The 21,442-nt window shown below is 38.7% G+C and overlaps 1 protein-coding gene and 1 pseudogene across 1 annotated transcript in view; both read left to right on the forward strand.

Annotated features, from left to right (window-relative positions):
• Nucleotides 1-21,442, forward strand: part of NELL1 (neural EGFL like 1) — a 709,438-nt gene that overhangs the window by 184,575 nt on the left and 503,421 nt on the right. The window contains exons 12-15 of the mRNA XM_015586345.2: nucleotides 1,303-1,305; nucleotides 1,599-1,609; nucleotides 6,580-6,679; nucleotides 19,595-19,723. Coding sequence (XP_015441831.1) covers nucleotides 1,303-1,305; nucleotides 1,599-1,609; nucleotides 6,580-6,679; nucleotides 19,595-19,723 — 243 coding nt within the window. The remainder of the gene's footprint in view (nucleotides 1-1,302; nucleotides 1,306-1,598; nucleotides 1,610-6,579; nucleotides 6,680-19,594; nucleotides 19,724-21,442) is intronic.
• On the forward strand, nucleotides 15,096-15,214 carry LOC112476752 (annotated as a pseudogene).

Below are 21,442 nucleotides of genomic sequence, written 5' to 3' on the forward strand. Positions count from 1 at the left end.
GTAAGTTTCAATCTTAATTTCCAAATGATAGGGATCGTGACAGATAGCTATGTGGGCTTTAATAGGGTTCCTGAGTGGAGCATATTGGCCTGAGTGGGTGCCTGAGGGGTAGGACTCTCTGTGGTGGGCTGGAGGTCCAGGTGGGGAGGTCCCAGCCACTGTCGTTGTGCGGTTAGTTTGTGGATATCTGTGAATCAGGTAGCCTTGGGAAAAGCTATTCAGGGAAGGATGTGAGAAGTGGAAGGGAGCTAGCAGTTACTGTGAGTAGGGAGATTGGCAGGTGTCCCCTGGAAAGAGTTGGAATCAGTCTGTGATGCCAGCTGTGGACAGTGCCATCTCTACTCCCAGGTATCAGATACAGTGTTAGAAACTGCCTCTTTCTCCTGCTTGCTTCCTCCCATGTAGTTCTTAAAATAAGATGCATAGAACCATAGATCTCATTCAGTAATCATTCAGCAAACATACACTGAGCAACTGTTACATATCAGCATTGTACTAAATTTGGGGTATGCAATAGTGAACAACACAAAGTCCCCCCCCTCCCTGCCGCCATGTTTATAGAACTTGCAGCCTAGTGGAGGAGACAGACAGTAAGAAAATAAATATACAATATAATGCCAAATTCTATAAATAATACAAAGCAGGCTGAAGAGATAGAGAGCTTTGGGGTGGAGATGGGTGGTCTGGGAGGGCCTCTCTGAGAAGGCGATATTTGAACAAAGTGCTGAATAAAGTATGGGAGCCAGCCATGCAATTATTCGGGAGAGGTGCCGTCCCAGGAATGCAAGAACGAGAAACAGGGAAGCGGGGAGACCTAGTATGAGGTGGTGTGTTACGGAGCCACCCTAGCCCCACAACAAAGCACAGCTGGTTTTACGAGGCATCTCCAGAACAGCTGACCAGAACCACTGTGTTTCAGAATAGACCATCTTTGCTAGTGCTTGCACCTATATTTTTTCATTTGCTTTTCATCCCTGGGGAAAAGAAAGGGCTGTATTTTAAAGACAGAGGAGAATGAAGCATTAGAAACCTGCAGAAGCTCTTAAGGAGCTTGAATCCATTTTTTTTTTTTTTAATAGGAGCTTGGTAGTTTGGGGAAAGGGAAGGCTCTTTCCTATTTACTGTCTCTCTTTGGTCAGAATCTACCCCAGCAGTTAACTCCCTTGAACTTCCCTACTGTATTTCTTATTCACTTTTTCTTGGCTGCCACTAGGAATGCAGAGATCCCATGGGCCCAGGTTAGAGGGTATGCAGGTGTGGTGGTCTCTGCATCAGTGGATGTTGTGCATAGGGGCTCCTTAGGCTGTGGCAGAGGTAGGGATGGTGTGACAGCAAAGGCTCTGTGCTCTCTTGATCAACAAGGCAAGCTCCCAGGCCAGAGAGTTGGGGGTTGGTGGGTGGTCTTCAATCTGGGGCTGACAGTTTACCACATAGGGATGTTGGGAAGATTAAATAAGATAAAGCATGTAAAGAACTTGGTAGAGGGCTTGGCACAAAGTCAGTCCTCAATAAATGTGAACCGTTATTACTATTCCACCTGACCATACATCTGACTATAAGATGGATGTCATGTCCTCTGTAAATTGTTCCCCTTCTAGGGGAGGGAAAAGTATTTAAATTCTAAAACCCCTACTTTTTCTTCTACCGCGGAGGAAGCTGGGATAACCGAGGTAGTTTTGCCCACTCTGTTGATGATCCCGGTATCTGCCATTTATCTGTCACTTACAGCTAGCAACCCCTATTACTTTTTGAGCAGAGGCAGCTGGTGATGAAGAAAGGTCACAGTTATGATTGTATCTCTGTTATCATCAGAGAGGATCAAGGCAGACACCATTTAAGACCTTTAGAAGATATGGACATGGATTTAAATGCCAGCTTATTGGAATAGCTCTTACCACTGTTACTGACACATTGTAGGTGCTGTACACACTTGGGTTCATCTTTTGCTGTTTTTGTTTTGTTATGTTTTTACAAATTAGAAATAAGTTGGGACACACAGGTTATTCTCTTTGTGCAAGTGGTGCGTGTATGCATGTAGGCACATATGCATGTGTGTGTGATGCAGGATAAGGCAAATTTCTCTGAGGTAGTGAGGGGAGACCAAGCCCTGTACCGAGAGAAGAAGAGAGTCCTTTGGTGAAGAGTGAAGAAAGAATTCAAGAGTCAAAAGGAAAGTTTATTAGAAAAGGGATAACACTCCACAGACAGAGTGTGGTCTCCTCTCAGAGGCAGAGACTGAGAGGGACAGAGTGAAAAGTAAGGAGAGAAAGACAGTGAGAGGGACAGTTAGAGCCATCCTGAGGGTTTTGGGGAATTCAGTTTATATATCATTCTTTATTGAGCTATAGTTTAAAAGACTTTGTTAACCCATTTCCTTTGATATGGACATACAATAAGGAAGGAGAAGAGTCTGAAAAGGTAATATGTAGAGCAAAAGGCCTGCTGGCAGTTCCCAGCCTTTAATCCATAGGTTCCCCACGGTTTTAGCCATAGAGAATGACTCTTGGTTCCTGTTTCCCCTTCACAGGTGTGGAGAATGGGTTGTTAGTAATCTCAGCAGAAATCTTCTTTTGTTCTAAAGGTGTCCTCCTGGCCTGGCTGCAGGGCTGATCAGCATATTGCAGCCTCTGAATGTAGCTTGATTAACATTTTTAATTCTCTTGCCTACTCTCTACATTATGTGTGTATATGAATAACTTCATCCCCTTTTAAAAAGTCATTAATTTCTTATTTTATTTCTACAGTTATTTACTAAATGATTATTTGTGTATAGAGAGAAGGGCCATTGACACTAATATTTAACATTTCTTGAGTACTTAGTATTTTCTAGCCACTACTTAAAACATTTTAAACATATTATCTCATATAAATCTCATAATAACCCTATGAGATAGGTCCTATCATTATCACCATTTTGCAGATGAGGAAATTGAGGTACAGAATATCAAAGTCACAGAGCTAGTAAGTGAGCTAGCCGGCATCTGAGCCTGTGTCACCTTGGCTCCAAAGGCTCCTTTCTTAGCCTCTTCACTGCCATGCCTGAAGGTATTAGACTTATTTGGAAATAATTATCATTTCTAAATTTTAGAAGAGTAGATTCAGAAAGATTGGATGATCACTTTTTAGTCCATCTAAGATTGGTCAGATGATAGCTCATTGATTCCCTTGATAAAGAGTGGCATTTATAAAAGGCCATGTAAGAGCTTTGGGACACATTTAATAGATGTTTTCTGCAGGGATAGAAGGTGATGGGTGTAGGATGAGAGGGCCCTCAGGTATTTCCTGGGCAGCCTTTCTCAAGATTTAAGTCTTACTGCCCTATGATATCTATTGTATGTAATGAATTATCTTCTCCTCTAGGTATTTAAAATGGTTCTATGTAAGTACTATCCTTGGGAGAATTGAGCAAATAATTACTCAAAAATTTTCTGCATTCTGTGGTTCAAATGCAGATTCCGCAGGTGACAAAGGGCTGCCTGGAGATCCATCAATTTCCATTTTCCTGGGATCAGCAACACCTTTTAGCTTCAGTAACACCTATTAGATAAGAAACAAACTCTTGTTCCACACCTTTTCACCAAGTTTTTCCAGAAGTTAACATATTATTTTTAAAAAACCAAGATGAATAATATCTTCTAGCATTCAGCTCAATTTTGTCAATTTTGCTGCTCTGTAATATTTCTTAATCCCAGGGATTTTTTTTTATACGTTATTAGAAATTCAGATTGAAGCACACTGGTCAGTAACTTGAAAGTGTTTATATTTGACTAATGACAGTAGAGGCATTTGCTCTAAATGAGAAAGAATGGAAGAATTGTATTTTTCCACCAATGGTCATAAAATAACACACCGTAATTAGGAGGATTTGAAAATGTCAATCATCAGATACTTCTTACTAGAAGTAGTTTTGAAAATAAACTTAAAAAAGGTTTGTGCCTAATTATGTGGCTGGACTAAATGGATTTGGTGGCATTTATGCTACTGTAATCAAAGTTCATATTATTTTCAAATTCATGCTACTGTAATCACAGTTTGTACTGTTTTCAGATTCAAAGGGGTTTGTCTCTGTTTAATCATTTGGAATTATCTCACTTATTAAATATGTTAAAGGTTGATTAGAATTGGTGATTGATTTAATCAGTTGTCAAAGCAAGACTTTTTTTATAAAAAGAACCCTTCATGAGTGATTATTTAAAAAAATCTTCTGTACCATTTACAACTTTTTTGTTTTTACAAAAGCAAATATAGATACAAGATATAAAATTTGGAATATAGAAGGAAGAGTATAAGGAAGAAAATGGAAATCACTCCAGAATCTTACCACCCAGAGATAATCTCTTCTAACAGTTTAGTTTTTGATAGCAGAAGTGAAAATTATCTTAGTGTGAGTTCTCCCAGAGGCAGATCCTAAGCTAAGGACTTCAGTACAAGTGATTTATTAAGATAGTGCTCCACGGAGACACCAGTAAGGATGTGGGCAATGCGGGATATGAATAGCAAGAAACTGAGCAAAGAGAGATTTTAAGTGAAAGGCCATGAGGGGTCTGGAGGATGAATTTTACCCCAGCTCCTCAAGGTAGAGAACCTCTCATGCCTATTAATCCCTGGCTTGGGCTGTGGGAGTGAGGGTTGTAGACTTTGCAGGTAACTTCTGGCATTCTGGGCAAAGTGGCTCCAGTGCCCAAGGGTATCCCTCTAAGGATGGCAGGGACAAGCCAGGAGCCACAAAGCATTCAGGAGCTTGGGGATGGGCACACAGAACTGAAAAAAGAGATCCAACAGTGTCCGTTGCTTTTTTTATGCAAGGAGGCAGTAGATAATGAATATGTTAATATTGAAGGATAGAAGTAGAGGCTATAATGGTAAGTAATTAAGCATTGTATTTTCCTTTTCATTTAGCTCATGCTGCTGGTAGTAAAATTATTAACTTCCATTGGTTTGTAATAATTGATTTGATTTCCTGATGCAGGAAGGAAGGTACATCTAATAAGTAGTCTAGCTTTAAGACTGGTACTGACTCTTGAGGTGAGGTGCCACCCAGCGTAGCCTGGATTGAAGGATGAGAATGGAATGTAGCTGAAAAGGAGGACTGAGTGAATAGCAGAATCAATTCTCAGATCTTAGGGCCAGTTTTAAGATAGAATCACAGGAAAACCAAGAGATCTAGTTACCTTGGGACAGATCAAAGATGAAGAGCAAAGGGGAAGGAAAAAAAAAAGACCTCCCAAGGAATGCTGGAGTCTAGACTGTCTGGGCTGAAAAATATGAGAAAGGCAGGGAAGCCATGATGCAAATTATCCAAATGACAGGTAGTTGGAAATTAAACTTATACTTGACATTAAAATTATGTTTGTGCTCATATGTAAGAATGAATGTGTCTGATATAATGGGAATTCCTGCCAAATCAGTGAACTGTGGGGGCACTGGAATGATAGAGTCTCTTGGAGATCGAAAGCTCAGTGTCTCCCCCAGCCCTCTTGGCTGCCCAGACCCACCCCTTTTTCCCGTCTGTGTTGGGAATTACCTTCCAGCCTTAAATGAGACTCCTTTTCTAGAGCTTGTGTCTTGCTCGACTTACACATCCTCTTAAGAATGAGGGAGAAAGGCTTAACATTTTGTATAAAATAAAGGACATTCAAACTCCCTATAATAATGGACTACTTTTTAAAATTCAGAGCATAACTAAATACAGACGTTAAGAATGTCAACAAAGAAGACCTCTGGTGAAGTGAAGTCATAAAGATTCACCTGGCCACATATTTAAGATTTCATTATGATTTTGTTTATATTTAGAGAAAATCTAGTGTTCATCTAAACAACCTTCTTTCATACCTGCGTGACTTGGCTCCTTGCCTGTTTCTTATGCTGGGAAAGTTTCTTTTTCTTTATCTTATTCCATTATTCAAGTCTTGTCAAATGTGGCATCTTCATAATTTCTCCACATCTGGGCAGAATTAATTATTTTCCCATGACACATTGTAATACCTTAATTAGAGCATATATTTTTAGGACTTATTGTACTGTATTATGGTTTCTAGTTTAAGACCTTTTTCTCTTCCCATCAGAACTGTCAGCTCATGAAAGGCAGGTAAGATGTGTTGTATTTAACTTTGGGTTCATAGTGCTTATGGTCCAGTGGAGTACTGAAATGGGCTCACAGAAGCTCATGAGAGCTCGTTGTATGTAATTCCCAACTTCGTGTTCAGTGATATCATGTTGGTAGTTCAAAATCTGCCGTCGTTGGGGTTGTTTACACCACAGAGATCAGCAGACACTATAAATCAGGGCTCCCCTGTCCCATTCCATGGTCAGTTGTTACAATTTACCAGCACATCACTGTTAGTGACCTTCTGTGATGTAGATTGTACTCAAAAAGTGTTCATTGAAAGGAAAATTTGCCGCCTTCTTTGAGAATCTCACCAATTTAATTTGTGACTTTGTCATGATTGTGGAATTCTTGGGAGTACTCTTAATTCTTGTAGGTTGTTATCACTGTAGGCTGTTAACAATGAGCATTATACATTTGTGTCATTGACTAAACATATGAATGTTTTTGTTTCCCTGTTACTTGGCTTTCAGGGTGGAGTTTTAGTAAAAATTACAGAAGCGTGCCCTACTTTGAACTGCTCAGAAAAGGACCACATTCTCCCAGAAAATCAGTGCTGTCGTGTCTGTCGAGGTGAGTGGGCTCAGTGGTGGGCCATGCTTGGGCTGGGGGTGAGAGTGGCTTTATGGCTGTGAGGGTTTAATGAAGAGTGTGATGATAATAGCTTGGGTCCAAGATACTGTTCTGCTCCTTAGAAACTTGCATGTCCTATTTACCTTTCTCATTCCTAGTCTCCTCAATTGTAAAATGAGGATAATAATAGCATCTACTTCTTAGGACTGCTGTGAGGATTCGATGGTAAAATGCATAAGCCCCTAGCATCCTGACTAACATGTGGTAAATATTTGATATACAGTAGTTCCTATAAAAATGATGATAGTTCCTGCAATGACGATCATTATCATTATTATTGTTACATATTTCTCATGAGTAGGATTAGAAACATTTTTTTTATCCCTTTCCATGGGCTAATTCCCATATTTGACAGAAGATAACTTATAGTGAATCCTCACTCATAGATTTATATATAACTTTTTTGCTTCCTGAGAGGAAAAAAACTTCAAGTAAGCAACACCTAATTGCTTATTAATTCTGGGACAGAAATTGTTTTGCTTCTTTTTGCTGAAATTCCCTTTTTTCCCCCTAAATTTATTCCTATATTTTCAAACCCCAGCTCCACTATCACTTCCTCTCTAAAACTTCTTACCTACGCAGAATTATATGGATTAGGAGAACCTAAAATTTATTTGAAGTCTTAAACAAATCCAGTTTAATTATAACTATTATTTTGAAAGTATACCCGCCACAAATCCTTCTTCACATTCTCAAATACCCAGTGAGCTAGAGCCCTTTCGGCTTACCTTTGAAGCCTCTAGAGTTAAGAAAAATCTAGCAGTGTAGCAGTTTAGATCAGGTAACTTCATATTTTACTTCTTAACTATCTTTTCTTCAGCACAAGGGTCGGCACATATTTTCAATAAAGGGCGACAAAATATTCTAGGCTTTGCAGGGCCAGAAGGTTTCTGTTGCAACTGCTTAACTCTGCTGTTGTATTGCAAAAACAGCATAGACAATAGGTAAATAAATGAGTGTGGCTGTGTTGCAAAACAATTTTATTTACAAAAACAGGTGGCAGTCTGTGATGTGCTGGCCCCTCTACCAGCACCTTCAGATCTATAAAAATGTTGTATATTTTATCATAGAGTGTTTTCAGCTTAGGCTGAGATTTCTCTCTGTGGTTGGTCATGAGAGAGCAATATTTTGGTCAAATTCCTAGGAAAACTGAGTACATTGCTAGCCTCACAAATGGCTCTTAGAATCAGTGAGATGCTAACCATGCCACCTGAGTATCTTCCTTGATTTATCTGCTTTCATGGCTACAAGCATGTTTGCAGCTGGGATGCTTAAGAAAGCCCTAACGATTGACTGACATTTCCAGAGGGATACATTTATTGGTAACTGATTGGGTTGTTAGGTAGGTCTTATAATTTAATGCAAAATCCATCACTTGCTATTTGTTGAGGTGCCAAGTGGGGATCAGTTTATGTAAATCCTTTCTGATTTATGGTTTCATTAGAGCAGAATCATTGATTATTCCATAGAAATTCAAGAGGAATTTCATTGCTTTGACCCAGTTTACAACAGACCAGGTGTTACTGCTTCTGTTAGTACTTCTATGAATGCATGTACTTCCTTACCAATGAAGATGCTGAGAGATGTGACATTTCACTAAATAGTAGACTTATTCAAGGCTCCCACTGCAGGCAACCTGGCTTTTACTAAACCTGATAGCTTTGAGGGAAAAGTGGGAGGCAGGAATAAGGCTTTGGAGATTAGATCATGGCTGGGGCCAACATGTGACATGGAGGATTTTCTTCTTCCTCCACCTACCTGCTTCCTTCTCAGCCAGGAAGTTACTAACTCTTTTATTTGACAGCTGATGATTTTTTGTGGAGGGGTGTGTATGAGAGAGAATTATTTATGCTCTTTGACAGCTGTACATTTTGACAGGAAATGGAGCATGTCTTAAGAAAAGATATGGTGAGAGAGACTTCTTGTGGGGAGTTGATTGACTTAAACTCTTGAGATATATGGGTTCTCTTGGGTTTCTCCTATTCTCTCATACCATAATTGAGACACTGGAATGAAGAAAGCATTTTTTTTGACCAAGGCCCTTTTCAGCACCACTTACCGTCATTACCTCCTTCTCTGTTGACTCTTAGCAGAGAAGAGCTCAGAACATCCAGCCCACTTGTTCGCATTCTGGGGCTTGTTGTGGTACACATCCGGCAGTCAGAAAGTGAAAAGCATATTTGTCTGGGCAGCGAGGTATTCTTTTTTTTTTTCCCCCCATGAAAACATAAAATTTATATGAAAATTAACAAAAACATCAGTCGAGATAAGCTTAAAGGTCTATTGTCTCAAACTGTGCTCCCCATGGTTTTTGCTCCATATCTCTTAATTCCGATTTATTTCCCAAGAGTATCTTTAGAACTAACAATAGTCTCTCACAATATTGTAGGAAATATTTTTCCCCTTCGATTTCTATTTGCCTTTCACCTTTTCCTCCATGTTCCTGTTTTCTGAGCGGAGTCTTGCAAGAGGAGGAGAGAGTTGAACAGTTACTATTCTGACAAGACTCGGAAAGCCCAGTGGGCTTCTTGTAAGGCAAATTATTCCGTTCTTCTCCCCCTCCTCTTTTACCCTCTCTAAAATAGAAAGTAATGAAAATGTGAGAAACACTCCATTTCTATATAAAGTAATTTTTATTCTGCGTATGGAAAGGCTGTACTGCTTGCTTTGTGGATAGAGATTGTGTACCGACTGGCAGGCAGCAAGTGAGCAGAGGGGTGGGACTCTGATGACCTGAAACCTGTGTTTCAGGGATGAGCTCAGTGGTGTGATGTCGGCTATATGGTTTCTGCCGCCCTGATATTATTGGTTACAGAAAATGATGTGGCTGTAACCTCTTTCAATACCTGCACCGGAGGCCTTTCAATTAGCATATTTGTCATTTCTCTCTGTCTTACTGTGAATGTCAAGCCATTATTCTGAGGGATACTGCCCCAGGAGAGTTATCATTCCTCCAAAGTCTAACTCAAAACCTTTCTCAGGTCTGTTCAGGGAATTGAAGTTTTCCAAGGTTTATTTTCATTAGGACTCTGATGAGCCACCTTACCCGAGGAGGCTTAGACTAGGAATTTGAGAAAGCACAGAGTGCTTTCTACTTTCTGACCCCAATTGGCTGGTTATGTAATATCTAGAAAGCTCTCCAACTTTTTTGGTAACATTCGTTTTAATGATCACATTTTATGAACTGCTTCTTTAAATGTGGGAGATGAGGTCGGTGAAGACGTGTTCCTACCACATCTATTATTTTTATGTCAGTGACTTTATATGAAATTACTTTCAGTACCACCTCATAGGCTTTATATGTTGCATTTATGAAATAATGTTAAAACCCATTTTTTGCTGAGTTACAGCTTGTTTCCTCAAGTTATAACTTGGCTTAATTTTGAAGTGGATTTTTTTTTTTTAATTGAGTCATGCCCATTTTCTTATATGGCTACATACTTCAGCATCCCCAATTAAAGAGGTATAGATTATATGTTTACACTGAATTTTTCTATTTTGGGGAATTAAACCTAAGACCTTAGAGTTAAGAATAATAAGCTCTGATTGACTTATGGTGTTCACTGTGTCAACTAGGAGCTCAGATTTTTTTATGCCAAATGCTGCAACTAATTCCCCTGTCCTTTAGAGAAAAATAAACGTAATCAGCTGAACAGTTGGTTAAATCCACAGGGCTATTGGTGTAGCCAAGATGCCCTTAAAAGAAAGAACTATGACACTTAGGAGGGAAGACGTGCAAAAAGAATCAAGGTGTTGGACGTTGGCATGGAGAGGTCGCTCTGCAATTGCTGGGGTCCAAGGTCTCAGTCACCAGCAGCACTCCCCAGAACAGCTCTAATCACTACTGCAGTTTTCTCTGACGCCTCAGGACATTTGTGCCAGCAGTGTGAAATTTGTTTACCCTCATCATTACCTTGAGGTAATGGCTATATATAGCAGGAGCCCGTCTACTTAAAGTGTCAGGTCATGAAGTGGAAAAGGGGGGAATGGGCACCAGATTGACATCTATGCCCCTGCCTAGCCCCTGCCTGGGAAGAAGTAATAAAAGCGTAAATGTGACACCAGCAGAAAACAACTGCTCATCAATGCTGGTGCTCTCTGTAAAGGGGAAAGAAAAACCGACAATCTTGACTATTTTCTCGGATCGCTCCAGGAAAACACACCCATCATTTGGCTCATCCCAGAATTCTTGAAACACACCTCAGGGTTTTATTTTCCCCATTATGGATTCTAATTGTATCTTCAATGTCATCAGTGACTTTAGAGAGGGTTTTGCTGCATGTTTAAGACTGTCGTTGTTGGGAACAAAATTCTTTCTGACATCTGTTTCCAATGAGTTTATCTGTAATTTTAATTCATGTTCACTTGCCTTGTCATCTAGCCTGGGCTGAAATTAGGTGAGATTATTTGTATTATTTAAGATTTTGTGCCTTTCAGTTAAATTCTCCCAAAGAGTCTTGGAGTCACGTGTGTGTGTTGTTTTTTTTTTCCCTAATCTTCCTATCATTTAGCTGACTTTGTAATCGAAGTGGGTTAAAGAGAGGATTTCAGGGTATTTGAGGTGGAAAGAGGCTGGAAAAGAGTGCTGAATGAGAATATAAGCTAGTACCTAAATAGAGGAACAGGCAGTTTGTAGATGGGTCAGGTCCTCTGTGTATTGAAAGATTGAATCTGATCAAAATCCTTGCAGCCCTGGGCTGCAGTGGACTCTGGAATGACAGGGCTATACACTAAACTGTTGAGGGTAGAAACAGGGCATTTGAAGTACAGTCTCAGGAAGTCCAGGAAATCCGTGGTCCTGAAAGTGCCACAACGGATCAGGGCCCAGGGAGCCTCCAGAAGAAGGCACATTGTCCCAGAAAAATGACCTGAAACTAAGGCCAGGTTGCTTGGATAGGAAGACTCTTAAGTGTTGCCTACTATAGGAAAAACCAATTGCTTTCTAAGGTAGAACCTGTGAGAGTCCAGAGCTCAGTCTCTAACAGGCCCATCCTGATCCAACCCTCTGTCCACAGGAGCTAAAGAAATGTACTCAGCCCTCGAGGGCCAAGGCTTCCATGGTGTATGTGTTGGTTCCAGAGTACATAAGGGTATACAGTTTTCATAAAAGATCATCCGGCCATATCCCTCCTAGTCTGTCTATGACTAGGAGGGATATGTCTCCATAGCAATGAGGCAAATGGAACATACTGTTTCCGGCCATATCCCTCCTAGTCTGTCTATGAGTGGACCTGTCTCCATAGCAATGAGGCAAATGGAACATACTGTACTCAGTATAGCTTTGTTCCTTATATGACTTTCAAGACTGGGCAAGTAACAGTGATGTGAGAGGTATTGGCTTTCTAGGGTTTGAGTCAGGGTAGAGAATTTTGGAGTGTGTTTTCAGATTTTCCAGGTACATTATTTCAAGGGTTACCTGCACGACCTGCTGGGAAATATGTTAGGGTCAAGAGATTGAGGGCAAGCAGTGGTGCTCTATGTGGAATTAAACTTTAACTGTCTTAGGGAAACCAAGGCCTACCCATAAGTAGTGGCCTATTGGAAGAAGTCACAGTAGTCAATCATACAGATGCTGGTCAATCATTGGCTGTAGAAGCCAGAGATGAAGCAAAATAGGTGGGTGGTTTTGCTGTGATTATAAAGGGTACAGAGTGGGATGTGGAGAGTGGCAGTGTGTGTGTGGGGGGGATCTTTATAATAAGCAGGGTTTATTATATGCATATTAGGCCAATAGTTTTAAAACCGGCAGATCGTTTTACAGGTGTTATTGGTAACACTGGCAAGAGAACTCTAGATGCAGGGCCACAAGGGAGAGTCTAAATTTTAGACTGCTCCTAAATAGAGGGGAAAAAATATGACTCCAACATTTATGTTTCTTCATTAATTTCCTTGAATGTGTTATGGATACATGCTGTCCTATGAGTTTGAAACCTTTATCCTTTTTCTAGCCAACCTCATTCATCCTTCGAATTTCTTTAATACTTTGTGTTAGGATCCTTCTCTGTGATATATTCCTGGAGCAGATACTTGCCTCACTCCATCTCAGTATCTCCTTGTAGCTTGATACTCAACATCAGTTGTCTCTGCTAGAGTATAAGATGAACGAGGCTATATTTATGCTGTTTATGGCATTTTTTATATCCCTATCATCTAGCACAGTACCTGGGCTCATGGTAGGTGTTTAAATGAATATTTGTCAAATGAATGAATGGTATCTCTGGTAAGAACTAAAATTAAGGAGGTGGTTTGAGTAAAACCTGGAACCTTCTTTCAGCAGATTGTATGTCTTTCTCTGAGCATCTGCTCACTTGCAGCAACTCTAGTGTGGGCTCCAAGTGGGTCTCACTCATCTTAGTGTCTCATCCATGGATGGTGTTCTGTTGCGTGATAAGATATATATATTTTTTCTGACTTTGAGTCCTTAAGCAGTAGATGATAATGAAATATGATGTGGAGAAAGAAACAAGGTTTGTTCCTTTGGAACTATTCAAGGCATGACACAGACTAGAAAATAATGTCAGCATGTGGAGTACTGGTTTCTGTAGGCCAGGGACAGCATTCTTTGAATGTCCCTTGATTAAAATTATGGCTGGGAAGTTATATAGGGTGCTAGAGAGAGACTAGGTATTAGAATCATATATGAGTTTATATTTCTTTCACCCATCACCTATTATTTGTATAATTATAGGGATGGTAGTTAACATCTGTGAGCCTGGTTTATTTATTTTTAAAATATTCTTAGTTTTTAGTTTGGAGGACTGTGAGAATTTAGTCATTAGCTTGACAAATACTTACTGACTGCCTATCATGTGTTGTTAGGATACAAGGTGAACCAACTTGAATGACAGTTTCCCTTGAAGAGGTGAGCTTCCAGTAGGGAGATGGACATTCAACAAATAAACACAGAAATAAATACATAATTAGTGATTGTGATAACTGCTATGAACAAGAAAAATAGAGTGATATGGTAAATAGTAATGGGGCTTTCTTCAAATTTGGGAGACAAGGAAGCCATCTCTAAATAGATTATATTTAAGCTAGGCCTCAAGATTGGGTAGAAATTATTCTGGCAGGGATGTGTAGTAATAATCTGAGTTGGTGGAACAAACTTGCAAAGACCCTGAATCAAGGAAGAGTTGGGGTCATTTAGAGTAATTAAAAGAAAGTCTGGTAACAATTGGAGGGGAATGATGGAGGGACAGGGGGAGCCTTGTTTGTTGTCTCAAGTCTAAGTTAAGGATTTTGTGTTTTTTATAAAGTAAAATAGGAAGCCCTTGAAATATTTTTGAGGGGGAGTGACATGATTCAATATATGTTTTAAAAGGATTCTTTTGTGTGGAAAATTTGAGACAGGAAAAAGGGGGAAGAGGAAGGCAAATGAGGCAATTTCTATTTCAGAGATGATAATAGTCTGGACTAGGTGGGTTGTTGTTGTTACTGCCAGGGAATAGAGGAGAAAGAGATAGATTCAAGAGCTATTTATGAAATAAAATTAACAGAACTTGAGAAGGGCCAGTATTTGAGGGATGAGGGCAAAGATGATTCCTAGTTTTCTCGTTTGGGTGGGTAGAGGTGTCATAGGTCGATATGGAGAGCCCAGTGAGTGTGGATTTGAGAATAATTTCAAGAGTTCAGTTTAGCTGAGTGACCTGGGAGATGCCTGTGAGGGTATCCAAATGGAATGTCAGCTGGGCTGTTGGCCACATTGATGTAACCTATGTAAAGTGGAATGAATGGGATAGTCAGTGTTATTTCCTGTGTTCTTACAGAGACTATGAGCCTTTATTATTCCTTCTAGAGATGGATGGATGTTCTCATCTGGAGGCCAGAAACGTTTAGGCATAAGCATTGTCCTGGACTCAGTTTCTACTAAGAACAGATTGGCAGAACACGCTGGTGGGTCCTTGATGAACCTATTTTAAAAAATTTACAGGATATAGAAGGATTGAGATCCATAGACATCATCAGAGAGTAATCATTAGTAATTGTTTATGCTCCCAAGCATTTAAATCACAGCGATTTATGTTAATAACTTTAGAGTCAAATCATGATTCTGCCACTTCCTGGCTGTGTTACCTTGGTTAAGTTACTTAAAGTTTCATCCACATTTTCCTAATTTGTAAAGTGAGGATGATGGTAATTTTCAGGATTGTTGTGAGAGTTTCATGAGGAATGTGTGTGACAAGCTTAACACTATGCCTAGATTATTGGAAGAAGTCAATAAGTAACAGCTTTTATAATTAAGGTGTTCTCTGTATTTGGCCCAGTGCTAGTTGAAAGATGTCACTATGTGCTTCTATTTATAGGGGAATAATTCTGGAGACTCTAAAATCATGTATTAAAAATAGTCAAGTAAGTCTATGGCCACACCACCCTGAATGTGCCTGATCTCATCTGATCTCGGAAACTAAGCAGGGTGGGGTCTGGTTAGTATTTACATGGGAGACCACCTAGGAAGACCAGGTGCTGTAGGTGACTCTGCCTGTATGTATACGTGTGTGTATGAAAGCTTTGTGTGTGTGTGTGTGTGTGCATGTGCTTTTGTGTGTGTAGCCTACTATCTGGTCACAGATTCTAATTCTGAAAAAAGAAATTGATTTAAGAAAGAGGATGACTTTCTTAAGTCAGACTGTGTTGATAACTAGCTGAAGAAAAAAGTAATAAGAGCTTAGCTAGAGGACTTGAGAAAGAGGCCGCAGGTAGCAAACGAAGGCAAATATTCAGGAAGGGAAGTATCTCTATCTTACATGTCATGCTATTCAGACACATCAGGTAAAAAGGACAAAGCCTTTAGAAGGATTCTGAAATGTGGAGAATTAATTGAGGATTTATGACTTGGAACCAACTCAAATGCTGAGATGGAGTTTTAAGAATGAAGATAACAAGCTGGAGAGATGGAAGTATTCTAAAATGATTGTGGTAATGACTGTACAACTGTGTAAATTTACTAAAAAGCATTGAACTTTATCTTTACAAAAGTGAATTTTATGGTGTGTAAATTATACTGCAATAAAAATTAAAGAAAGAAAAATGGTGACCAACAAACCTGGCACATTTGTCTTCCAGTTGGTTGATAAGGGGGCATTAAATGCCATATAGATTCATTCATCTATTCATTCACTCATTAATTTACCGCCCCCATATTTATGCCTGTCTACTTGTCCATCCATTTATAAGTCATGCATCCATCCATCTATTCTTGTGTGGGTAGCTCTTGGTTGAAAGAAACGAATCAGATATAGACCCTGACTTCAGGAAGCTGGGTTGACTAAAGTTAGATTTTTGTTAAGAATATTTGGAATTATCTAACAGAAAAAATTTTTTTTTGAAGATGAGAAGAAATGTAAATTGGAGTTGTTTGAATCTACACATGCAAAAAAAAAAAATCTTCTTTTATCCTTTGGATTGTAGAATGCTTAGGAATTTGTCACTTTTGGGTGGACAGTGGAGTTAGACAATGATTAAACACTCTGGCCTCAGTCAGACCTAGGTCCTGGCCCTGTGTACCTTCCATGAGTCACTACTTCAAGCTTCAATTGTACATCTTTAAAATAGGGATAATAATTCCAGTTTCATAGGATTGTTAATAGAATTAAATGGGATGATCATGTAAAACATATAGCCAAGTGCCTAACATTAGTATGTGCTCAGTAAATGTTAATTATTGTTATTACATCTGTGCCAGATTATTTGAGGTTCTTCAAACTTGAAGTACTTCAAGTGTTGGATTCCCATTCTTCCCACCAGGATCTGTGCCTTGCCTCTTTGAAATTTCTACCTGAGATTAATCCAAGGTCAAGTTTTGCATCATCTAGAAACGATTTCTCTGAAACACTATGATAATTTGTACTGCTCACATCGTATTTAATGTAGATTGTTATATCTACACTACCCTGTATTTGGCTTATCTACCCTTAGTGTTTATAATTTCCCCGTGGGCAGAGAATGTGTCTCAAACATCTTTGCTTTGCTCCCAGTAGCTTGCATGGTGTTTCAGTCCACAGAGTAGGTGCCCCATAAATATTGAATCATAATTCACTTGTGCAGAAAGCCAAGCAGGCAATGAATAATTATTGCTTGAATGAAGTCCCATATTAATTAAAAAACACAGGCATTTTTGGCATAATAGTGAGGCCCAACCAAAATGGATTTGACATTAAGGATGGTTTGTCCCATGGGTCCTTCACTTTCCCCAAAATACGATTTACCCAAGTCTCTGCATTGTGAATTGACATGGCACATGCTTGATAGAAAGATATGCATTGGAAAATCAACAATGTTGGATGGGCTTTGTTTCAGCCCGTCAAATGAACGTGGAAGGAAAAGGACAGTTACTGTTTCCTGGAAAGAAAGAGAAAAGAAACAAAGAATATGTGTACTAATGGATGAACAGGTGACGTTGAGTCAAGCTTCATAATGAGAGAAAATGTGACTACTTAATTATTGACCAATTATGACATGGTGAGGGAAGTCCAGGCACTTCCTCTGTCAAAGGGAGCTATGATCCATAAAAGGTAGCAAGAACATCAAGTTATTTTAGTTATGGTGGTTATTATAAGCCTTCCAAGCCCTCGCAGAAACATTCTTGACTGACAAGAGGTTTTAGATTTCCAGGTTAAGTTCTTGCTCTGATCTTGATTGGAGCAATCACCAGTTAATAGGTCATAGTGTGGCTGGATGTGATAGTCTGCTCACCTAAGCCTTTGGATTCACTCCCTGATGTCCCGAGGAGCAGCTACACCTTTCATTTTTTATCTCTAGGTTTTGCTATCTGAGAGGATATATGATGCAGTGACAGGTACATGGGACTTGAAGCTCGCCAGATATTAATTTAGAACTCTGGCATCTCCACTTTTTACTTAGATAGTAGTGAGTTTGAGCTTCTTTTTTCTTACCTTGAAGTTGAGAATAAGAGTGTTACTAACTTCTTTCGAACTTTATTCATCATTGTCAACATTATCATTATCATAATCATTATTCTCACCCTAGAGACTAACACTTATTGACTTTTTGGTATGTATCAAGAATTGCTCTAAGTGCTTTAGATGGATTAGCTCGTTAAACTCTTTCCACACGTATTATAAGATATATTATGATCCCCATTGAAAACATCTAATATAATACCACACACAGTATAGGTGCCTGAATTTTATTTTTATTATTTAACAATAGTTACTATTATCCTTTAGAATAAGTACAGCCTAAATATTATCGGTTTAAAATTCTACTTCAAAGAAAAAAAATTCAAGAACATCATCACCAAAAGGAATTAAACTTGGAGTTTAAATAGTTCAGTGATTTTTCTGTTTTTAAGGGCCAGAAACTGTTGTTCACATGATAAATATATGAAAAATATAAAAGCAGAGCTATTCCGTTTGAGTCAGGGGTGGGGACTTGAGTCCTACCTGACAACTCATGTGTGCCTAAGACTCTGAGGAATAGTTTTAAAATCACTGATGTCATCCTTTCCCAGTATATAAATCTAGGTAGGCAAAGTTATTTATTGTTTATTAGCTGCCAATTCTGAATTAGAAATTAGACCTTCTGACTCTAAGATCCATTGTTTTCTGTGATATAGCAGTGTAATTACTATTCACTAAAATATACTGATTTAAAGACGATAAAGTACCTTTATATACCCTATTATATTTGCACTTCAACACTTTTGTGATAGGTATAACCTTTTCCTCCTAGTTCACCTAAAAAATGTTGTATAACTTTTTTTTTTTTTTTTTTTAAATTTGGTGGAGCTGGTAATAGAGTAAGGGGAAAAAAAATCAGAGACAAGATAATATTGAAAAAGTGCGATTCCATTGAGATAAGCAAACACATTGGAGTTCGCGTTTGCCCTTAGGGCAGTTTCTTATCCCTGGTGATAGAATCTGGCTTCTGGTAGACACTGTGTAAGTAGACAGGAGACAAAGCCTGGGGCTGTTGTGAGATGTATAAATCAAGAGCCTTGGAGGGTGAATCCTCAGTGGATGATTAGGAAAAATCCACTCTGCAAAAAGTGACTTGCCTGTCAGTCTTAACTCTAGATAAGGGAGTACAGAGGAGAAAAGTTTGCATTACTGAAAATAAAGAGCCTGAATTTCTTGCACTTTTGTGGCTCAATCCTCTTGCCTCAAGGTAAATAAAACAAATGTCCATTTGTAGTACCATGGATAAAATGTGGAATATTCATACTTTGGAATATTATACAGCATTGACAAATGAATGAACTATAACTACAGGCATTAACAAGGATGAATAGAAAAAATAAATCATAGAAGATATGTACAATATGATTTTATTCATGTGAAGTTCAAAATGGGCAAAAACAAATGATATATTATTGCAAAATAAGCAACTGTATATGGTAAAACTATAAAAACATGCAAGGGTGTGATTAACACAAGATTCAGGATAGTTAACTTCCGATGGCTGGGAGGGGGATCATCAGAGAGGTATAATTAAGGGATGCTGATAATACTGGTTTTATTCATTTGATATATTCGTACATATTCATTTTGTATATTTTTTTATGTATCATAAATTTTGCAGTAGAACAATTTATAAAAAGACTAGTCATGTAGAGGATGGTGAGAAGAAAATTCAGGATCAGTATGGATAAAAGCTTTCGGGAAGGAACAACTTTATCAAGTATGAGTATTAGGGGGACAAAAATCTCAAGCATAAGATGGTCCAAAGTTTCCTATTCTTACTCTCCCACCCCGTTGCCATCTCACATTTTTTTTTATATTGCCAAGGTATGTTTTCTTGCATGGCGACATATAATAACTGTTTCATGCTTTATTATTTGGAAGTCTTTTATTCTCTTCTTTTCTGATGTAAAATCTTATTTGCTGCTTCTAGGTCATAACTTTTGTGCAGAAGGACCTAAATGTGGTGAAAACTCAGAGTGTAAAAACTGGAATACAAAAGCTACTTGTGAGTGCAAGAATGGTTACATCTCTGTCCAGGGAGACTCTGCCTACTGTGAAGGTTAGTATGCTATTTAAAGAAGTCACTTGTGAGAAATGTGTTCCTGGTGGCTGTGGTCGAAGATTGACAGCCATCACTTGGCTCTTGGGATGCTATAAGAAATTATATCAGTTACTTTGTGTATTCTGTTCTCCTCCCACCCCCGCCCCCCGGCCGCCCCCACCACCAGGCTGCTTAGTAGTATGTGAAAGCAAGACCTTCGAAGGTAGTTATGAAACAGGAAAGCAACAAAAGCAGTAGGGCCATATCAAATTCCACATTCTGCTGTCGCCGTATTTAGCAATCACCAGAAAACCATAAACGTATTTTCTGTTGTCTTATTTGAGTAGATTGTCATCTCCAAGTTCAATTAAATGTTATGTGATGGATCCTCTTTTTGAAAGATGCTTTGATACTAGTGTACAGTCAACTGCCATCTTCTTCAGTTACCAAGCTCAGAAATTTTTTTCAGTTGTGTGTGTTTTTAAAAACTTTATTAAGTATATAGTCCGTTGGTTAGACGTTTATATAGTTTATGAAATGATCCCCCTGATTGCTCAGTTGTGTTTCTTAATGGCTGATTCATGGGTTGCTAATTTCCAAACTCTACTAAAAGTCATAGTAACAGATGGACTCGTAACTTTGGCACATGGACTGATGCCATTTTAGTGGGTTGGAAGTCTCAAGCATCAGTAAGCCTCTGTTTCCACTCCAGAGAGCAGAACAGCTCCTCTTATGTGAACCTCTCTTTCCAAGTTCAGCACTCCACCCTGCTGGTAGCAAGCATTGCACACCCTTGTTCTTTTAATATACCAAAGGAGCAGAGATTAGCTCTGACTCTGGTTGTTGTGTGTAAACACCCTAATATCTGAGCCCATCCATTCTCAGGTGCTCACTGGCTCCCTTCCATCAGTTTGGAGAAGTTCTAATAGGCAAAATGATGGCTCAGTTGTTTCTCTGTCCTAGTTGGACCCAGCTATTCATCTTCACTAACAATATGCTGAACCTAGATGATCTGTTAATGATATAGGTAGAATGAATGCTACAAAATCTTAGTCACTCTCCTCCAGTTGATTTGGTTCTCACATGGGTTAGCTATTGTCAAGGTAAAGACAATGGATGACAATAATGGCGAATTCCTTTCCATTCTGCTGTTTTATATGGTTGACCTTTGCTTAACTTTTTGGCTTTGACTAAAGACCTCTTTAGTTGTTAAGGAAATGTGTCTAATCACCACTAGAGCTTAGCTGGTATGTAGCCTCTGTTTTTCATTTCTTCTGGAAGACTCATTACTGCTTTGGTTTTCATTAGCATTACAGTTTTTTCCCTCTCTTTTTCACCTTTTTAAAAAAATTTCCTTTGCCTACCTTTATAGATTTGAGTTTGATTAGGGAGACATGCCACTTGGGAGCATGAAATTGCCCCTTTAGATATGAACTTTTCATCTACCCCTTAATAGCATGTTGCTTATTGTCAGTTTTGGAGAAGGGATGATTTTAATACTTCACATTAATATTTTTGAAATATCTTTATGTATTTTCTATTTTTTTGGTCAGAAAATTAATGTAATTTTAAAAATTAAAAAAAGTAAATATTTTCCTCTTCATTCACTGTGGAAAAATCTTACAAGCCAAGTAATGGTCTAAAAAAATTTATTTCTTATCTTCTATATGTGGGCATAGACTATGAACAATGATAAAAATGATAGAACCTCAAAATAATTTGAATTCTGTTTCTATC

Source organism: Pteropus alecto, unplaced genomic scaffold (assembly GCF_000325575.1).
Source record: "Pteropus alecto unplaced genomic scaffold, ASM32557v1 scaffold71, whole genome shotgun sequence".
Classification (NCBI taxonomy): Eukaryota; Metazoa; Chordata; class Mammalia; order Chiroptera; family Pteropodidae; genus Pteropus; species Pteropus alecto.